This window comes from Neofelis nebulosa, chromosome 3 (assembly GCF_028018385.1).
Source record: "Neofelis nebulosa isolate mNeoNeb1 chromosome 3, mNeoNeb1.pri, whole genome shotgun sequence".
Taxonomy (NCBI): domain Eukaryota; kingdom Metazoa; phylum Chordata; class Mammalia; order Carnivora; family Felidae; genus Neofelis; species Neofelis nebulosa.
Window position 1 is genome coordinate 104613328 of NC_080784.1, and position 22193 is coordinate 104635520.

Genomic DNA, 22193 nt, shown 5'->3' on the forward strand with positions numbered 1-22193 from the left:
CTGGTTAACACTTGATTTTGAATTTAGTATAGGTGGATACTGGAATGAAACAGAGTTTCTAGTTAAGAATCATGAGTTCTAAATTCTATACCCCAGAGGAAAGAGCACATTATATAGATAAAAATTCCTTATCAGCTTAAATTTTTTTTCTGTCTTAAGTAAAGCTTTCATGCCTTTGATTACACATGTATTTTCATACATTCCAATGCTATAGCACAGGCTTGACCAGTGCAAAAACTTCTACAATGGTAGAATTCTTTGGCAATTTTTAAGGTGACATTTTCAAGGTCTGTGAAACCTATTTTTGCAGAGTTGACTATTACTGGTATTAGTCACATTCTAGTCCTTGAATTTGACTTTAGAAATCCAAGCGTATTAAAAGCTGTCACCACAAATGGCGAAAATCTCATAAAACTTGGTTTACTTCCAAAAGTAAGTTTATCCTCTAAAGTTGGGTTATTTTGGAACTGTGGATTGTGTAAACTTCTGCTTAAAGAATCAAACGACTTATGATCTTCACTGATTTACTGAAATCCATCCAAAAATCCGGGACACCTTTTGGTTATGTTAAACAGAGAGCAACAGATGCTTTTTGAGCAGGTGGGAAAAAAAAAAAAAAAACACAAAAAACTCCTTATAAAGAGGAGTAAGAGAGGGGGAAAGGAAGAGGCAGAGGAAAGTAAACAAATGAGGGAAACAAAGAAATGTATTTGCCGTTAGCTTAGAGGATGCTCTCAGTCAGTTATTTTCTATGGTCTTTAACTGCAAATCTTTTGGTTCAGATTTAAACCCTAAATCTTAAGGTTAAGAGGGTTGAGGTACCCTATCTTTCCTTTATCTTTCTACTGTTTGGTTTTCAGATACAATTTGGTGTAATGAAAGTCCACCATGTTCTATGTCTAACTTGGTTGTCCCATTTAGAATGTGTTTCAAATACTTAAAATGTTTAGCAAGTAGTAAAATAGTAAAAAATATATATAAAATAGGAAATATATACATAAATAGTAAAAATATTTGAATTACACATTTTATTTTTTTTAATTTGTAAAAATTCTTTTTAATGTTTATTTATTTTTGAGAGAGAGAGAGTGTGAGTGAAGGAAGGACAGAGAAAGAGGGGGACAGAGGATCCAAAGCAGGCTTCATGCTGACAGCAGAGATCACGATGTATTTCTAACTCAGGAAATATGAGATCATGACGTGAGCCCAAGTCAGACGCTTAACCAGCTGAGCCACCCAGGTGCCCCTAAATTACACATTTTATAAGAAATCAATGAACAACAATCAAAGGTAACTGCAGTGTGCTGCCGGACTTGGCACTTCTGACTGCCGTGTCTTCTGGTTTGTTGTATTGGCTTTGCTCTGGCCCCTTTCCATGTCTCCACACTGGCCAATTAAAATTCAGGAAATCCATTCCCTCCCTTTTAGATCAGTTTTGTGCTTCTGCTCAGTGAAAAACCATAGAAGAGAGAACTTCAGTAGAATTCCTTATCTTACAGTTTCATGCCACCCTGACTTGTAATTAGTGGAGATGAAGTTCAGAGGCAAACAAATATTTGCTAAGTCTTATGAGACTTCAGAAATGGTTCATTTTCTCTATGATTAAAACAAATGAGGGGCGCCTGGGTGGCGCAGTCGGTTAAGCGTCCGACTTCAGCCAGGTCACGATCTCGCGGTCCGTGAGTTCGAGCCCCGCGTCAGGCTCTGGGCTGATGGCTCGGAGCCTGGAGCCTGTTTCCGATTCTGTGTCTCCCTCTCTCTCTGCCCCTCCCCCGTTCATGCTGTGTCTCTCTCTGTCCAAAAATAAATAAAAAACGTTGAAAAAAAAAAAATTAAAAAAAAAAAAAAAAACAAATGAGGTGCTGGAGTTAAGAAAGGCACCGTGTCCTTGGGGTTGGCTTGATTTTATTTGCTTCCACTTGAAAGAGAAGTCCTTTAATTGCTATCTTTTTCTGATTGTCTTCTCTGTCTGTTCCATTGGAAAAGTATCTCTGTCTGTGGAAACAGATCAACTATTGGAAGTTATAATATGGTTGGGCTATTAGCTTTTTTGATTATCACTACTTGATATTTTGACTTCCTAAACAGAATAATTACAAGTGTAAAATCTCAGCAGATGAAAAGTTTCTTTAGAAAGGAAATACAATGTTCGGTAAACTAATACCTTTGCGATAATACTAGTCTTGTGTGTTTGCACTGCCTCAGAGGTATTATCTGTGAATCTTAAACTAAAAAAAATCTAAATCTGGAAATTTACCCCTCCATATGCTGTTTTGGGGGTTGTTTACCACCAGAGTTAGTTCAGTTAATACAGTATCCTTGCCTGAGAAATATATTTTTATTGGGTTTCATTCATAATGTGAAATTTTTGTATGTTACTTTCAAAATATTTTAGTATTAAAATGAGATCTCTCTTTATTTCAAACTTGAAATTTAATCTGTATAATGTTCATTTATAACCACAGTAGAAAATCATAGACTGTGAGTTCAAACGGCTTGACATCTAATCCTAGATTAGCCATTAATTAACCAAATCATTTGTCCTCTTCAGGTTTGTAAAGTGATGGCATCATAATTCTCAGAGTATTCTCTAAGGTCTCAAATCCTAGGACTCTCTGATACTCCAAGACTTCCTGTATCATTTCCAGTCTTCTGTGACATTAGTACTTTTTAAAAAGTAATTTTAAAAATAACGAAAGCATCGAAGACACTTTAAACAACTTTTTTTTGCAAATTTATTTTATTTAATTAATTTAATTAAAAAAAAAATTCCAGACATTACAGTACAGGCACTTTCTGCAAGTCACTCTTTGTCAAGTAGCACCTCCTCTGTCTGCCTGTTCGATGCATTTGCAGAATTGTGTAATATTTCCAGAGTGCCATATAAAACAACTGGGCACTCTTGCAATATTGCATAGTTAAGAGATAGCTGGACTAGTTGGTGGTCCAATTCCTACAACAGTCCTGAAAGGCATTTGCTTTCATCTAGTAACTGGCTACCATGGTGGTAACAGATGACTTTTAAACAGCTGTCACAAGCTGAAAACAAAACAAAATAAAAAAGCCACCCTCCCACACTATGAACAGACAGCTTGCCAATAGCTAAAACAAATCCTTCTAAGATCATTTTAACAAACAAACTTTTTTTTTTTCTTTGGTTATTGTTATAATTAAATAGACACTCATAAAACTCAGACAAGCTGGCTTCGTGTTTCCCACAGACCTGAACCGCCTGAATTTTCTAATGGGATCACAGCAATTAGTGGTTTCCAGATGCATTTAAAATGTGTCAAGTGCCTACAGGGATTGGCTTTTAAAGCATACACAGTCTTCAAATGCTTCACTCTCAAGAATCTACTATAAGCCCCATGAGGTACTATGACGTCTATGTAATGTTAGACCGGAGTTTGGTGCTTAAGTTGCAATTAATAAGGAAAAAAAAGGGGAGGGGATTCTGTGTCTTACATACAGTTTTCTTTTTACCTCCTTCTTCTCTTTTAATGGCCACATTACCAGTTCCCTTGTTATCTGAAAATCAGAAATAACCATCAGCTCTCCTTGGAGAAAAAGCTGGAATGAAGGTGTTGGGGGAAGAAAGTTCTTGGTGTCCATGGGTCACGAGTCACTCCTGGAAAACTCATTCCTGGGCTGTGGCTAATTGAACTACAAACATGTCAGTCTAATAATGTTAACAGTTTATGGCACCTGTGTTGAAATGTCCAGCCTTCTTTTACCTGCTCCTGGACAATCTCTCCCTGTCACAAGACTCTTCTTTAACTGAAAGACTGAGTCTTTAATGTTTATACCCAGCATTTTACCTTTGTTTGAAACTAGGCAGAAGGCAAGTTTGTGGTCTGTTTTCTCATAATTGGCAGTGCTGAAAACAAGACATGAGAATAAAAACATTTTTGATGAAAAATGCATTTAACGGGTGGTTTTTCTCCTCCAGTCACTGACATGGTTATCTTCCCTTGAGACACATCCAAGCCTCATGTCCTTCATATATTTTTTTTTCCTTTTAGATTCCGTGTGGACAACGCATAAACAAAAACGAGAAACACGAAGAGAGACTGGTAATGTTCACCAATCAGCAAGAGGATTCTGAAAGGTAACCATGACATTTTATTTAGAGGGTGTGTGCCTCTCCTAGTAATGTTCTACTGGACAGCACTTCTGCTGTCAGAGATGATGAGTCTATTATTAGTAGACGAGAACCTATCTGGATCAAACCATATAGAGTAGATAAGAAAAAGAGGATGGAGAACAGTGTGGACGTTTTGAACACATTTTCTTTCATTGCTATCTCATGGGCAAGAATTATGGTAGTTTATGGAGGTTTTGCTTCTTCTTCTTCTTCTTCTTTTTTTTTTTTTTTTTTTTAAGTATTTGGTAAATTTCCCTTGGCAAGTTTGGACCTTAAGATAATTTCTCTTGAATAGCAGAAATGTTCTCCTTGAAAACAACTCTATTTTATTCATAAGGTGAAGAGGTAGCTGTATCTTCACTCCTCAGTTATAAAATCCTTAGCTCATGGATAGGGTGAGAAATTTACTAAATCCTTTACCAAAAAAATCCCGTTGTCAGTCACTTTCCACATTCAATCAACCCCTTATGGCTTGTCTCAAGCCTCATCCTATTCGTTGACCTGTATAGTTATTTCTTCGACTTTTTATTTGGCACCTTTTGTGTGCAAGATATTTGCTAGCTACATGCAAAAGATGAATCAGGTACAGACTCTATCCTCTAGCTGTTTGCTGTTCGCAGGTAAAAAGCCAGGCGCATACCTCAGGATAATATGTATTCGGTGTTTGCCTCATAAGTGAGGCACAGATATGTTGCTCTAAACAATCAGAGGAAGGTGAGAATCCTCTTTGCAGACGTAAAGAGAAGCGTGAAGAAGGAGTTGTTTGGCCTAACTTCTGGCAAAAATAAGATGGGAGAAAAGATAAGAAAGAGAAAGAAATGGTGTTCCAGGTTGAAGGCGTAAATGTCCTCATAGGAAAGTTGAGGACTTTTGAAGGGACCAAGGGAGCAGTTAATTGCGGCTTCCACATCTGTAATACAAAACACATCCTGAGTGAGACACCAAATAGCCAAGAACTTATTCTGTAGGCTGAGGTTTCTCTGTCTAGAAAGACAAAACTTCTTTCAAGTAAAAGTCTATTTGAAGAAATAAGTCAGTGTTTCTCAAACTGGGGTTCTCATAAGCCCCTCGGTCTGAGGCATATGTCCAGGGTTCCGGATCTGTGAAAACCTATTCATGAAAAGGGGTTCATATGTACTTCCAATATGAGAATCATGACCACACACAAGGGCAGCCACTACAAATTTTGAACAGGGGACTGACAACAGGCGAATCTGGCTACAGTGTTTAAAACTGGCAAGGGGGAAGAGTAGGAGCTTGAACAAATATAGAAATGGTGATTTCTCTTATCCCTCTCAACCAGTATCTATAACAAGCATTTTATCCTATAATTGTATAAATTTAGCATTTTATTTTGTACTACTCTTTATTATTCTACAACGGTGCTGGGCGTGTAAGTCTCGTGTCCTTGTAACATTTTATCCACTTCAAGACAAAGAACGTGTCATACAACAACATAACCTGCTTTAACAGTAGGTCTACAGACAAGCATTGATCCATTTCATACAGTTTTACAACATGTAAGTAAAATAGAAATTTATATCACAGGAGTACTCTGGGGATTTCCTGATTATATTGACAACCTCTAAGATACTACAGATATTATAGAAGCATAGAATACAATCTATGATGCTGAATGATTTCTAGGAAAGATGATACCCATTCTCCGTTGGTAGAAAGGCCCATATTTGCCAACTTTTACAGTTTAAGAGAACGAAGAAAAGCGCAGAAAGGACAGAAGGAAAGAGGGAAGGAGGAAGTAGAGGAAGGAAAGAAGACAGATCCATTGTTTCTGTGTTTTGAAGATATGTATATCTTTAGCTTTGTCTTCAGTATATCCACTCTGTAAAGAGGTAGGGACTAATCTTTTCTTCAGGCAGAGAATTGTATGAACTCAGTAGCCTCTTCAGTCTTATTCTGTTGCTTCCTCCTGCAGTGCACATTAATACTGAGATTCTCTCTATTTACCGATGATGAAAATTACACAGAATTTAGAAGTTAACATATTTTTTTCTACGGGAAGAAAAAAAATTGTATTTCTGAGAGAAAGAGAGAGAGTAAGTAATCTTAAATGCTCAAGAGATGGTTTTCAAGTTAACCTTTTAAGGTGGCTATGACTCAGGGTCCAGAAGAAGGGTGACTGGATGAGGCAGACATTGTAGTCTGTTTTTGTCTCAGGCAAGTTGAAAAAGAAAGGTAAAAAAGGAGATGAGAGGCAACAGGGCAACAACAGAATAGTGAGTGCTGAGTCATCTTTTCTTCTTGCTTTTCTGCATGGACTCCTTTCTAATTGAACCATTATAAGTTCTGCAGGGATATAACTTTCCATCTTTTGAAGTACTACATATTCATATTATGGATGTCATACCAAGCTTCTTTTTCAAAGCGAAAGTAAAGAGTGGAGGAAACAACTCTGATCCCAGTGGGGGATTATCAAAGTAAATACAATATTTTATAGTTTTTACATTACCCTTTAACAGGATCTCAAAGCATATTGTTTTAAAAGCAATCCCACTCAACATATTATGATCCTGGATTGGTCTTTGTTTTAAAGTACTTTTATACTGCCAACTCCTCATCTTTATTGTTTTTAATTTTTTTAATGTTTTTATTTACTTTTGAGAGAGAGACAAAGACAGAGCATGAGTCGGGGAGGGACAGAGAGAGAGGGAGACACAGAATCCGAAGCAGGCTTCAGGCTCTGAGCTGTCAGCACAGAGCCTGCAGCAGGGCTTGAACTCACGAACTGGGAGGTCATGACCTGAGCCGAAGTCGGACGCCCAGGCACCCCTTGCTAGCTCCTCATCTTAATTGTTCTTTCTTTTTTTTTTATTTTTTTAACTTTTATTTATTTTTGAGAGACAGAGAAAGACAGTCTGAGTGGAGAAGGGAAAGAAAGAGAGAAACACAGAACTCGAAGCAGGCTCCAGGCTCTGTGCTGTCACTCAGAGACTGACATGGGGCTTGAATCCACAAACCACAAAATCATGACCTGAGCTGAAGTTGGATGCTTAACCGACTGAGCTACCCAGGGGCCCTCATCTTAATTTTTCTAAGGTAGATGTTTCCTTGTCTTCACATTTTATTTTATGAATTATATTTTTAAATGAATTATGTGTTCAGAAAATATAGCCTAGCAAGGAAAACTACTGTGATTCATTATAGCCTCAAATAGAGGTAATCTCAGAAAAATAAAGTGAATGGTAAATTCTCATGAAGTGTCTTTTACCTGGCCTTAAACTTATTCATGTTAGCACTCATTCAACCTATGTACTAAACACGATTGAATACAATCTCAGTTATTCGTTGCTTTCTGGGAACAATGTACTGGTTTCAGATGCACTTAAGGAGCTCCTGTGTCTTTCCACATATTCAAAGTGCTCAAATTTCTTTATTCAAAGCACTGGTGTACTTTAAGAAAATTAACCAATAGGGATGCCTGGCTGGCTCAGTTGGTTGAGCTCTGACTCTTGATTTCGGCTTAAGTCGTGATCTCACAGTCGTGAGCTTAAGCCCTGTGTCGGGCTCCCTTGCTGGGTGTGGAGCCTGCTTAGGATTCTCTCTCTCCCTCTCTCTCTGCCCTTCCCCCCATCCTTCTCAAAGGAAGGAAGGAAGGAAGGAAGGAAGGAAGGAAGGAAGGAAGGAAGGAAGGAAGGAAAGGGACAGAAAAAGAAGCGATAGTTGCTGGGATTTTTGTTTTTTGTTTTGTTTTGGTTTGGTTTTTTTCCATATGAATACTACACTCCCCTCCAGATGCAGTATTTGGCAGTCAAACAGCTGCTGGCTATTAAGTGTCCCTTAAAGCTCCATTTTTTGCTCATAAAGGGAAGAGAAGTGTAGGGACTTTTATGGGGTGACAGGCAGATGTTTTTGTTGGAGCAAGACTATGTATGTGGTGAGCAAAAGCTAAAGTGATCTCTTTTATGATATCATCAGCATTTTTACAATTCCTTTGGCCTCTTTGTTTTTAACTGCCTTCTTACTTGACCTTAAATTAAAGTATTTTGGAAAGGTAGAATAAAGGACCATTGATACAGTTGCTGTCCACATTACAGACAAGTCAATGGGACCATCTACTTTCTCAGACAAACAGAGATTATTCTCTGTCCATTCATATTGTTTCATGGGGTAGAAGAGAAATTGATCTTGAAGTGCTGAGTAAGTATTTTTAATGACTCACAGAACATCACACATCATCATTTTTTCTCATAAATTTTACTAATTCTTAGTCATGCTTTAAGCAGTTTCAGTATTAAAGTTCACAAAACAAATTTGTCAGTTTTTCATGAATTATAGATATTCAAACTAATAAAAACCAAAGTCATACTGGGTTTCTGGACAATAGTCTAAGTCTTTTCTCTTTCTGAGAAAAGAAAGTGCTATCTCAACTATGTGTTTATGTGTAACACATTAAGTAAAATTAATGTTTATTGGATGGATAAATTCACAGAGATTTAAGCAAGGGACTTTTGGAAAACTTGTGTTTTCAGCGAGACTCTATAAAGCACGTTTTGGAAGAGGCTCTTCATGTAAACAACACCCATGGGATAAACATAGACTTCATTTTCTGAGGCCTAGCTTATATAGAATGCCTAAGAAGATGCCTGTAGCATATCTTCTGTTCTGCCTGTTTTTAATACCTCATACCTCCATAAATTCTTTGTTTGATTCCATGCAACAATCATTTGTAAAATTCCTACTATGTGCTAGGACGTGCTGGGGAGATGTTGTTGGAAGGAATACCAAATTAGAATCCTCCAAAGAATCTACTTATCAGTTCTCTGGGAAGGACTAGTTCTGCCTCTCAGCATGAAATCTGTGTATCTGGAAACTGGATGTGCCAGCTTTTATCTTAATAGAAATGTCTTTGATATTAACTGTGGAGAGACAGAGCTTGCTTAGAGGTCTATACCAGATCCTGGGCAGGTCACAGACAACACACAGCCAGCTGAATGAGTTATGTATAAGTTTTTCCGTTTGGCAACTCTTTCTGTTTGGCAGCTCTCAGAGTTGCCATTTTGTGCTGAAGGCTTCAGAATTTAAGCTAAAGGCATCTCCTCCAACGTGGTAATTAAATACACAGATCTTCTAAGCCAGTATAGTCAGTTTTCATGGCTCAAACTTGACACAGTTCAAAGCCAAATAACAGGATGGAAGGTACTGCATTAGCAAAATTCTGATTTTCAGTGCAGTTGGAAATAATAAATTCACAATTCCTTTCGTGCTGTTCAGACAGGAAGTTGTGTGAATACACTAAGTGATATAATAATGAAGAAAAAAAAATGAAGGGACTCGAGTTTAGAAAGTTCGGCTTGGTTTCGGCTTAGATCTTTCTCTTTTATTCCTTAATATAAATTGAAAATTTAAATTTAATATCCTCAGTAAACTGGGTTCTTTTCATCTCTGGTAGGCTTCTGCTTCGAAAACTAGCTACGTCTGTTCAAACATGGGTTTACTTTAGAGAGTAGATATGTTATGTTCAGAATTTGTTTGCTATAAATTTTACTCCCCACTCTTAGACATTTATATCATTTGCTAATTTGTATTTTGATATAATACTCTACCTACCACTTTGTATTCTGAATATACTGCTCTGTTAAGGTTGTAATTACTTACATCACACATCACCTCACTTTCCAAGGCAACTGGACTAGAGATTTATTTTTCCGTTTCATGTCTAGAAAATATTCTTAAGCCAGGGACATCTGCTTTCCGAGCACAACTGCTTTCATTGTTTTAACCATGTAAGACCCCTCATTCTCTTTATATTACCCGAGTGGTGTTTTCAATCATTGTGGAAGATACCAGCACATTAAAAAACAAAATAAAACTTTTTTTAAGATTGAAACCGTTTGGCTTACTTGCCTTTTAAAAATTGTTTTCATTTTGCTCTATACCTTACCACACTTTATTTTAGAACACAAGCAAGAAAAGAAATATAAATATTAGCAGCAAAACTTAAGTTTCACACCCTATGCTGTCATTATTAATACTTGAATGTGACATTGTTGGGGTGATTTTATTCATAATTGTACTCACACTTGTTTACTATTGTACAAAGCTCAGAACATCTTTACACATTCATGTCTAAATTTAGAGTAGGTTACAATCTACACGGAAAAGTATATGATTCTTGTTTATTTCCAACTGCTTCCAAGTCTTATCTGCTGAATAGTTAGTTGCTTCTAATAGGAAAAGAGCTGATCACAGTGAGTAGCGTGCATGGTAAGTGCCCTGAAAATGTTTGTTGAGTAAGGGGACACCTGGAGATTAATTTAGCCTGTAAGGTGGCTCTATTTTTATGCCAAGGAGAACCATTTTCTGGTCATTACAAAATAACCTGCCACCATGCCGTCTTCTTATCCTCCTTGTCTTTTTCTTTCTATTTGAAAGTAGTTTTTATTTTCTAATTATAATATTAAAACATGAGCTGTAAGTCAGTTCTTTCCATGTGTGGCCACTCTAAGAGTTGCTTTATTTATGCAAAAGGCTTTACATGTTTAAAATACAGACAAAAAAGAAAGAAAAGAAACTCAGGTTTAAACCTACTCTCCAAAATAACTACTGAATATTTCAGATCTCTCTCTACCTTTCCATTTTTTCTTTTCTTTAAAAATAGGTCCATTGTTGGGGAAACTGGCTCAGTCAGTTAAGCATTCGACTTTGGCTCAGGTCATGATCTCAGAGTTCTTGAGTTCCGGCCCGCGTCAGGCTCTGTGCTGACAGCTCAGGGCCTGGAGCCTGCTCTAGATTCTGTGTCTCCCTCTCTCTCTGACCCACTCCCCCTCAAAAAAATAAATAAACATTAAAAAAAATGTTTTTTTAAATAAGACCATAGCAAAAGATGTCTTTGAAACTTTTTTTTTTAATATTTATTTATTATTGAGAGGCAGAGAAAGACAGAGCATTAGCATGGGAGGGGCAGAGAGAGGGGGAGACACAGAATCTGAAGCAGGCTCCAGGCTCTGAGCTGTCAGCAAAGAGCCCGATGTGGGGCTCGAACCCACAAACTGCAAGATCATGACCTGAGCCGCAGTTGGATGCTTAACCAACTGAGCCACCCAGGCGCCCCCCCTCCTTTATTTATTTTTTTTTAATGTTTTATTATAAATATTTTCCCAGGTAAATATTTCTCAGTAGTATCCAGTTATATAACTATTTCAGCGTCTATTTAACTGGTTGCATGTTTGAGTTGAATTCAATCTTTGTCTATTACAAACGATGCTACAACGAGCCCACTTGTATTTAAACTTCTGTGCACATTCACTTTTGTTTTCTTTGGATAAATCCCTAAAAGGGGAGTGTTGAATAAAAGTTTGGAAAACCTCAAGACTTTTTATATGTACTCACAATGCTCTCAAGCAAAATAACACCAGTTTACCTTCCCTGCAGGGATCCAGAGAGTAATTTTTCTGCATTATTAGTATTGCTCCACATATTATTTAGTGTTGAACCAAGTACTACTTCAGTCTGGTCAAAAGTTCTCTCCTAAGAATGTTCTCCCTCACTTGAGTTAAAAGTTGCTCTGCTGCTTTAGTTGGTTGACTTTTGAGAAGTCCTCCTCAGTAAATGAGACACCCTACCTCTGATATTTTCTCTACAGTCAATCCCTTCAGATGCTGTTTTTTCTAACACCCTCCCTTCTTGAACTCCTTGTTCAGCTCTCCAATCTGGACTGTTACTCTTTGGCCTATAGTGCACCTTTACTTCCTAGAATTTTCTGTACCACCTCAGAACTTCTGATCATTGGGTCTTTTCTGGCTGTTCAGTTTTTCTAGCGAGGACTTTTCCAAATGTGTAGTCTTGAGACACATGGCCGGTTATGGGTATTGTGAGCAAAAACGTGGGAAGAGATCTTCTACTACAGTTTTCTATGTAGGTTTTCATGCAACCCCTCACCCTCACCCCTCTCTGTCCTCCTCTGAGCCTCTGTCCCTGAGCCCAGAGGCTTTTGGTTTTATCTTCCCAAAAGAATCAGTCTCTGGCTACGCATATAGTGTTAAAGATGGTTGCCAGGCTGCATGGGTTCCTGTGGGAAGAGACCTGAAGGATTCAAGTGCTCCAAAATCAGACACTGAATCACTTCCCTCGTTTCCCATTTTTTCTTCAGCCCTTTCAAGTGGTTAGCCTCTCAGAAATTCTTTGGAGAAAATTGTCCTCACTTCTTGCTGGCATCTTTCTTTAAAGAGACTGGTTTTAACTTCCTGTGCCCCCATAATTCAATTGAAACTTCTTTTCTTCTTCTAGAAAGTGATTAAGAAAATCTCATCTACTGGTGTCTCCTTTTCCAGTTCTCTTTGTCCTTGTGGGCTAATGATAGTTTCAAGAATTCATTTCTTGGGATTCTAACAGGGTTTCAAGAAAAGAAGAGTTAAATTCATATGTGCTATATACCTTATTGATATAATGTTTATCTGCTCGTTACTGAAACAAAGTATGTCAAGATCAATTGTAAGAACTTTTTCATAAGTGAGACTTGGTGTTTGATGTTATCTGACATTTTCAAATTAATGGCCAGAGATAGGTGAATTATCAAGTGTATTTACTTCCAATTAATTTCAGAGTGTTAACTTGTCTTATTTAATGCTTTGCCTCTGAATTTTACCTTACTGATCACAACCCCAACATTCTTGGTGCTTTCATTTGTCTGCTCAGCCTTAGCCCAGTCTTTACTTTTAGCCTCTCTGAATCCCTTGGTTTTGGAGTGTCTTTTCTTCAGCATAGATTTGTTTTGCTTTGTAAACCACATTGAAAATCCTGTTTATTAAGTAGCCGAGTTAATCCCATTTCCATTTGTTGATAAGACCAGTGTGTCTGTTCTCGATTCTGTGTTACTATTTGATGTTAACATTAATATCAGATTTACTTTGTTTCTCTTAATCTGTCTTATTTGCTTAGATTTGGTACTTATTTTTGCACTTAGGAAAGCTTGTATTTTTGTTTTAGTAGTTGACTAACTCTGTGCTAATAACTCTTAAAATTCCCTTGATCTTTTTTTCCTTAATTAGTCTTCTACTATTTGTTAGATTTAAATGACATTTGTTGACTTCTATCTATAACTTATGCAGCAATCAATGAACTTATTCTAATATCTACTTTTTCCCTTCTCCAATTTTTTTTCTTTTTCTAAGTTACTTTCACTTTGTAAGAGCACATACAATTTACGTAACACTTTTTCATATTCGTCCTCGCCTTTGTTTTAGTTCTGGATGTATTCTTAGGTCTACTATTTTAATACTCATCAACAGTCCTTTTGCCAAAATTTCCTTTAGTTGTGATACATATAAAACAGCTTCACTGGATGCAAAATTCTTTACTCATACTTTCCTAAGTTAAAAAAAAAAATCTGTGTCATTTTTGTCTTGTTTTTGTATGTTTCAGTCAAGAAACTTTGTAAGTTTCTTGGTATTTGTTTTTCCCAGATGAACATATTTTTTTCTGATTCTTTAAAAGTAAACAGTTTTGCTAGACTCTGACTTGTAATTTCCAAGGTATATGATGGGCACTTTCAACAACAACTTTAAGGTTTTACTTTTCCTTTGATTACAGTTTTAACAATAGTTCTACTCCATTATTTTATTTTTCTTAATTGAGGAAAATCCATTGTATATAGGATCTTTTTTGCTGTGTTATATTTAGTACTTTCTTTCTGAGCCTTTCATTCTATTTTTGTTTCCTCTACTCAAAACATCTTATTAGACTTGCCATCAGATCTATTCTCCCTTGGATACTTTGTAATTTGGGCTTGACCTATGAGATGATTTTCATCATTGTCTTCAATTTCTTTCCTGAATTTGGTCATATCTCATTTTAAATTAAAAAATAAATTTTTTTTTGTCCAGTTCTGTCCTGAGTTTTCTGAATTTATGATTTAAAATCCTCTTTTATATCTAACAATACTTATTTAGAAATGTTGGAGGGGAGGTGTTTTATTGCACTTTTCCTCTGTTTTGTGTTTATTGTTTTATTTTTAATTAAAAAACACTTTGTAATGTTTACTTATTGTTGAGAAGGAGAGGGCAGAGCAGGGAAGGGGCAGAGAGAGGGAGAGAGACTCTGAAGCAGGCTCCACACTGTCAGCACAGAGCCCAACGTGGGGCTCCAACCCACAAATCATGGGATCATGGACCTGAGCCAAAATCAAAAGTCAGTCACTTAACTGACTAAGCCATCCAGGTGCCCTGTGTTTGTTGTTTTGGAGAATATTTTCATCAGCTAAAACCTTTTGATTGTCATTTTCTATTTTCTTCTTTCAGTTTTTAATGGATGTTGCCTGTCATTCTGTAATCATTTTTCTGGACTGGGTATAGCAGGTGTTTCTGTGTAGATATGGTGAGTGTGTCTTACTAGGTTTCTTAGTCTAAGAGAACCCTCTTCTGTTGATAAAGATAACTGCTTTTTCTTTGGTAGTTGATGTATTTGAGGTTGATGTATATTCTGATTTTTATTTCCCTAGGGTTCAGTTCCACCGCTTGTTTGCTTATATCTTTTCACCACCAAATTCCACAGGACACTTCTTTCTTCCAAATCTCATGCCCTCTGTTCAGTGGTGCCTTCCCAGGGCTGCCACTGTTAAGAGATCTTGGGCTTCCAGCTTCCAGAACTTTGAGAAATACATTTCTCTTGTTGAAGCAACCCAATCTGTAGTATTTTGTCATGGAAGTCTGAGCAGCCTAAGATACTTATTTATGCTGCAGGTTCCTGTTATTGATTTTATTTGCTCTCCTTGTTGATCTGTAAGGATTTGGGAAAATGTGCGGAGGAATTTGGATGAGGCAGCTGCTAATATCTAATAGGCATCTAGAAGTCCAGGCAATGTATTGGCAAGTATTCCTTAGAGAAGCACAAGTGCTGTTATTATCAACCTTAGTTCGATTGAAGACTATTGGAAATGCTCTAGAGTGTACAAGGAGTTACCTCATCTCTATACAGTGGTGATCTTTTTTAAGAAGTATTATATGGCATAATTTATTAGAGGATGGTGAAACCCTTTCTCATCAATGGCTCAGGGCAGCACACCTACCCTTCTGAGCAAAGCTGGTAGCAGAAGGTCTTATTTATTGACCTTAGAAAAGGGCATCTAATATTTCAATGACACCACTTAAAATCAGTATTGTGGTTAAGAGTGTGGTTTCTTGAGTCAGACTGCCTGAGTTCAAATCACACTTTTTATGTAAGTTACTTAATCTCTCTAAAATCTTCATTGTCTCATCTTCCCAACGGGGATAATCATAGTTGTGAGTATTAAATAAGATAATACGTTTAGAGCTTCTGACACATAGTAAGCATTCAATCAACATGCAGATCTATTTAAAACAACCAATTAGCAACCAAATTAGGTTATGGTATAGAAAACAGTTGCCTTAAAAGTATTTTCAACTTTCAGTAATTTTCGCTTAGAAGCAGTCATGTGAGATTAGGTGTAAATTATACGTAATACCCAAAAATGTGTCACGGATTTGTTTCTTACAATAACAAATATAAGGAACATCTAAGACAATTCTTGGCCTACAGTAAACTTTAATAAATATTTGTTGAGTGAGTAAATAAAAGATCATACAACAAAATGATGTAACTGATATTTATCTCACCCCATTTGGGATCAAAGAATAGAGGATCTTGATTCTTCTACAGTTATTTTATGGAACTTCAAAAGTACAAATAAATATGTGTGAGATTTGCCATAATTTTACTGATCTGAATGTATAAGGCTAATATGGAAGCTTGTTATTTCCTCTGGGTTCACTATTCCTTCTATGTATGATGATATTTGGGTTAATATAAACAGCACTTATACCCTTTGTGACATCTTTCTTTCTGACAGCAAATGAGTGATTTTTTGCACACCAAATTCTTCCAACACCAGCTGGGTGTTCAATTCAATTCATTCAATTCAATTCTGACACTAACTCCCTGGAGTTAGCACAGGTGCCACAGTTTAAGGGTTGAGTCCTCCAAGACTGACCCCACTTTGAATTCCAGTCACAAATCCCAACAGCCACCTATACTTCTGACTGACCAACTATACATTTGAAGGTTCCACAGACCTCTCTTCAGGTTCAATAACTCATTAGAATGGCTCACGGAACACAAGAAAACATTTTTACATTTACCAGTTTATTATAAAGCATACAGCTCAGGAAAGGCCAAAAGGAAGAGATGCATAAGTAAGGTATGGGGGTGGGGGGAAGCCGGGACTGGGCTTCCTTGCCCTCTCAGTAAGCCAGCCCAAAGATCTCTAGGAGTCCCTCCTTGGGTCACCTCACTAGGATAAATGTAGGTGTGATCAAAAGGAGCCCTCTGTGAATAAGACACTCTTATCACTCAGGAAACTCCAAGGGTTTGAGGAGGTCTGCTAAGAACAAAGGCCAAAGACCAAGTATACTTTTATTATACCACACCCAGTTTTTGGCCTTCTTGTGTAAATTGCTCTGCTCCTCTGTCTGGTCAACTATGCCTCAAATCTGCATGTTTGTTATCCTTGTTTTCATTCACTAACATCTTAACTCAGTCCTGAAGCAGTTAAATAAAACACTTAAAAATCATTATGAAGTAATGTGGAGAGTAAGATCTAAAGAAACATAGCACCTACATAGAATTAGTCAATAACAGAGTAAGTCAATGACATTTAACTATTATAAATCATGTATTGGTCTGTCCTGGTTTCTACCAGGCTTGAATAGGCTTAACCTTAATTAAAATTTCTCTGATTTTTCTGAGACTTGTTAATTTTTCGCTGTGATTTAGAAGTTCCTTCTATAATTATCAGAATTTAATGTCTTCTTTATGTTTTAGGTTAAAATAGATCATTGACCATTGTTTTTTACTCATCCTGTGCTTGTTTTCATTGTACTTTTGAACAAATCTCTGAACATTCAGGGTCATCTTTTCAATTGCCAGTAGTTAACAATGCTAAAAAACAGGGAAAACAAACAAACACCAAAACAAAACACAAGAAACAAAAAACAAAAAACACAAACCCAGACCACATACACAAGATATTCTCACTAATGTGACCCTCCATGACTGTTCTTTTCCAATGAGAAGATTTTCCTTTACCTGACCACCTCATTTTGTTCTTAGCTCTTTGCCCTTTGGAGTTAATACTTAAGTTTATTCCTATTTTGAGTCAAAATGTCAAGAGGCAACCCCATAAATACAAAATTACATAGTTCTGTACCCTCAGGGGCTTAGTACAAGAAAAACCCAGAATAGATCCAAGTCTAACATTTCAACACCTTTAAATACATTTGTATTTAAAAAATCAAAACACTAAGTAATGTGTCTGTGATAAAATGCCTCTGACAATAACGAATAATTTGTAGATTATCTTTAAGGAAGAAGTTCATCATCATTATATTTAACTTAACTGCAAATCAGGAAATAACTGTGGCTTCTTTATTATTTTAAGGTGAGGATTAAATTTGATCAAGTCTTATATTCATATCATTTGAATATATGATACATATCATATATCAACATAACTAAAAGTATGTCTTCATGGGGATTTCTTAAAGACATCCAAAATAAGAGGTTCAAAAAAAAAAAAACCTCTATTTCTCTAAGTATCTCAAATTTCCTCCTCCCTCATTCTTCTCTGTCTCAATAAAGGACAACTCCATTTTTTTTTTTCAGGTGATTAGTCTAAAAGAACTTTAGAAGCATCCTTTAACTATCTAACTCTCTTCTCTCTCTCTCTCTCTCTCTCTCTTTCTACCTCCCTGTCTCTCTCTCTCTCTCTCTTTCTCTCTCTCCCCCACCTCCTTTCCTCCTCTTTCTGGTTAAATTACACCCAAAATCCAATCCTTTTCTCTCCACATCCCCACTACCACTCTATCCAAACCATTAGTATCCCTGCCTGGATTATTGCAATTATTTTCCAAATAGGCCTATACCTTTTTCCTTTACCTCCCTTTACACACAATCAGAGTGATCTTTCCAAAATATGTCACATCATACCACTTCTCTGCTCAAAACCCTCATCTCTTCAGAATAAAAGCCAAGATTTTTTTCTTTATAGTTGATACACAATGTTACATTCAGGTATACAACATAGTGATTCAACAACTCTATACATTATGTTATGCTCACCACACACACACACACACACACACACACACACACCAAGCTCTTTTTTAATACCCATAAGCCCTCCTTGGGTTGACTCCCTTTTACTTCTAGTATTATCAGCTACAGCCCCCCTTCTAGCTCTCTCTACTCTAGTCATACCTTCTTCCTTGCTGTTTGTTGGACATACCAAGCAAGCTCAAGCCTTAGAGTCTTGGCCCTGGCTACCTTGACCGGAAATACTGCTTCCCCAGTACACTACATGGGTCACTCCTATACTCACTGTAAGTCTTGCTCAAATGTCACCTTCTCAATGAGCCCTGCCTTTGATCACCTATATAAAATTACAACTCCTACCTCTCCGAACCAACACCCGTGATCCCAATCCCATTTAACTTGCTTTTTATTTTTTCTATGACCCCTATACCTGTGAAAATGCTAGACAAAGAACTACTGCAGATGGGAAAGAAAAAGGAGCCCATAGGGAAGGTCAGTGAAGAACCAGGACTAGCAATTATAGAATAGAACAAGCAAATAAATAATAACCATATTGAAATATGATCAACATCATTGGTAATTAGGAAAACACGAATTAAAACAACAATGGAATACCCATTTTGGCAAAGATATTAATATATCTAGAGCTAACTCGTAGCAAAAAAAGTCCTACACATAAATGATAGAAAAGAAAATTGTTATAACCAATTTGGAAAGTAACCTGGAAGCATAATTAAAAGTTTGAACATTCAAACCCTTTAACCCAACAATCTGGCTTTGGTAAATCTATTCTATATAAATAAAGTATCATTGTGTAAGAATATATTTAGATAAATATTTCTATTACATATTGATTGTAGTGAGATTAAAAAGGAAAAAATAATTAGAAACAGCTTGATATTCCATTATAGGGAAATGATTAGATGAATTTGGTCCATTCATAATTTTCAAATAATATTTGGCCATTAAAAATAACTGGTTAGAGCTATATGTATGAACCTGAAAAAAATGTTCAGAGTAATACAGAATAACCAAATAATTAGCAGAGTAATGTATAATATGACTATATTTTTACTTATTTATTTTTATATATTTTTATTTTAAAACAGAAAGAAAGAAAGGAAATATTGTGTGTGTGTGTATATATATATATATATATATACCTATATTTGTTATGAGCATAGGGAAAAATATGGAATACTTATGTTAATACTAATTATCACAGTAAGGTAGAACTCAAGGAAGAATACAAATATTATTGTTTTCTTTTTATCTTCTCTAATGCATACTTATTAAAATAGATGTACTTTTATAGTGCAAAAATTTTTTTTAAAGTTTAGTAATTAAAAATACATAGCCTTGGGGTGCCTGGGTGGCTCAATCGGTTGAGCATCCGACTTCGGCTCAGGTCATGATCTCACAGTCTGTGAGTTCAAGCCCCACGTCAGGCTCTGTGCTGACAGCTCGGAGCCTGGAGCCTGCTTTGGATTCTGTGTCTCCCCCTTGCTCTGCCCCTCCCCTGCTCATGCTTTGTCTGTCTCTGTCTCAAAAATAAATAAAAACATTTTTAAAAATTTTAAAAATACATAGCCTAATATTTTGATAAATATGCAATGTTTATGTATCATACCAGATGACCTAGATTTTTTTTAAGATTTTTAAAATTTATTTTGGAGAGAGAAAGCACAGCAGGGGAGGGGCAGAGAGAGAGGTGGGGACAGAGGATCTGAAGCAGGCTCCAGGCTCTGTGCTGACAGCAGTGAGCCCCATGTGGGGCTTGATCTCACAAACCATGAGATCGTGACCTGAGCTGAAGTTGGATGCTCAACAAACTGAGCCATCCAGGCATCCCCGGAGAACCTAGATTTTCATCTCCATTCTCAAAAAGAAAAAAGTGACATTTTTAAATCAATTATATGATTTCAATATTGGGTTGACCTAAGGTTGTTCCTTTAACTTACATATGAGGAAAATGAGAGCCACATGCATTTAGCAGTTTCTTGGTTTATGACCATTGACTGAATGAATAACTGCATTAATTTTTAGGCAAAAAATGAGCTAAGTACTTGCCCAAGTCACAGGTAGGTAGTGGCAAAGACACATCTAGAATCCAGATCTTCCAATTCCAGGTCCAGGGCTCTTTCCATGACCACATAGGCTTGGGAGACCAACAGGGAGAAAGTTGTTCGTGTTGCCTGAAACAGTGATAGGCTTATCTAGAAAACTTACAAGTATTCCAGCTCTAAATTTGTGTACAGCAAAAATCATAGTGAAGAACCATTAGTTACGTTTTCCTCTTAGAAGGCTTATTTTTCGTTTGTTTTGGGTTCTTTTGCTTTTGTGTTTTGTTTCTTGAAGCATGCAAAATAATGTTTAGAAATTAATTTTAAACATATGAGACACAATACCAGTAGAATACCTAATAACCAGATGTTGTATTCTGGAGCCTGCTGCTCTGTCAGAAGCAGGCCAGTGACCACATGCCGTCTTGCATGGTTTCTATCGTGAGTCCTCCTGTGGTCCTTTCCAAGCACTAAATAAAGCATCAACATGGCTACCCAGTTGTTCCCTTTTGTGGAACATTTGATTAGCACCTTTTCTGGACTTTCCTCACACCCCAAAACTTCCTCTACTTGCCCTCTACTCATTCAGGCTCATCAGAAGCATCCACTGACGTAGCTTAGAGTCCATTCATAAATTAACTATAGTTACTGCAGCCACCAAATTTCCCCCTTGACCTTCAACTCCCACTCTCTTCCCCAACACACAGTTCCATTTTTACTAATATTCAGAGTCTCTTACCAAAAAGTGACCTTTACTTTCACTCTCACCTAGCAGATCCAAAGAACAGTTTCACTTTGTGATAATCTCCTCCCGGTTAATTCTACCTCAGATACATTATTTTCCAGTACAGTTCTGGTTTTTCTCTTAATAGAGTCTGAGCAGAGGACTTGGAATGGCCAACCAGGCTAGGCTGGAGTTCCAGAAATCTGATGGATGAAAAGAAACAAAAAGCTCTCTGACGGAATAAAAACAAACCAAACAAACACACCAAAAATCTGCTTAAGAAAGGATAGCCAGCGTGCCTGTTTGCCCGCAGTAATTCCCTGGTCAATAAATCAATCATGCAGTAAGTGTCAGCCAGAGTTCTTTTTGAATGAGATTTTTCTGTCATAGGAAAAGGATGTTTTCTGATCAGCAGTTCGTTGGTGGTTACCAAAAGCACTACAGGAACTGGAAGCCTGCTGGTCAGGGCTTGTGCGCTCAGGGATCTCTTTATGCATCCAGAGACTGCCAGTGGCCCTGCAGCTGCCAACGGCCAAAACTCTGTGTAAAGATGAAAAACGTTGCTTAGAAGCGTGGAAAATCCCCTCAGCCTGACAAGTTCTAACTAGGTACGGTTTTGAGAAATTGGGTCTAAATAAAGACTGCTGAGGGCCCTACTACATCGTTTTTGAGAAATCTTGGACTGTTAAGAGTCCTATTCTTAAAGAGTATGCAAAGGGAATCTGTCATTTTTGTAAAATGTCTTCTTTGTAAAAATTCTTCTGCAGGGGTCCTAGGAACTCGCTGCCATTGCTTAGTACTCTCAGGTGGGGATGGTGTCCCCTGTTTGGGTGAGAATCGGCCAGAGGAAGTTCCTTTAGCATGTCTGTATCCCTGTGGGGGCAGTAAAGGAACTGATTCAAAGTGGTCTCAGTGTCTCGACATACAAACAGAAGAGCTGCCAAATTTCCACCCCAGTGGTGCCAGGGAGGGGCTCTGCCTCTGACTGTAGTTTTTGAGAGGGGACACAGTTGCCAGGGCACCACTAGCCCATAGAGTGTGTCATGTGATTGAGAAACAGGGGCCCCCTTCTTCTGGGTGTATGCAGACCTCCCCAGAGCTGTTGGCGTGGCAAGTGGGGAATGGTGACATTCCAGCCTCCCCTGCCTCCTGTGTCACACAGCACAGCAGCACCCAGAACAACTGCACCCTGTCAGTT

The 22193-nt window shown here is 37.3% G+C and overlaps 1 protein-coding gene and 1 long non-coding RNA gene across 3 annotated transcripts in view; one reads left to right on the top strand and one right to left on the bottom strand.

Annotated features, from left to right (window-relative positions):
* The first annotated feature begins 4042 nt into the window (after positions 1 to 4042).
* The window catches only part of TNIP3 (TNFAIP3 interacting protein 3), a 92114-nt gene continuing 73963 nt past the window's right edge, over positions 4043 to 22193 (top strand). The window contains exon 1 of the mRNA XM_058721489.1: positions 4043 to 4108. Within this exon, the coding sequence (XP_058577472.1) occupies positions 4077 to 4108 (32 nt within the window). The 5' untranslated portion in view covers positions 4043 to 4076. The remainder of the gene's footprint in view (positions 4109 to 22193) is intronic.
* The window catches only part of LOC131507129 (uncharacterized), a 47051-nt gene continuing 44255 nt past the window's right edge, over positions 19398 to 22193 (bottom strand). The window contains exon 3 of one of the 2 annotated variants that reach the window (XR_009259344.1): positions 19398 to 20403. This is a non-coding gene — a long non-coding RNA (uncharacterized LOC131507129). Of the gene's footprint in view, positions 20404 to 21339; positions 21536 to 22193 lie in introns of those variants that run through there. The other variant, XR_009259343.1, reaches the window with a different exon arrangement.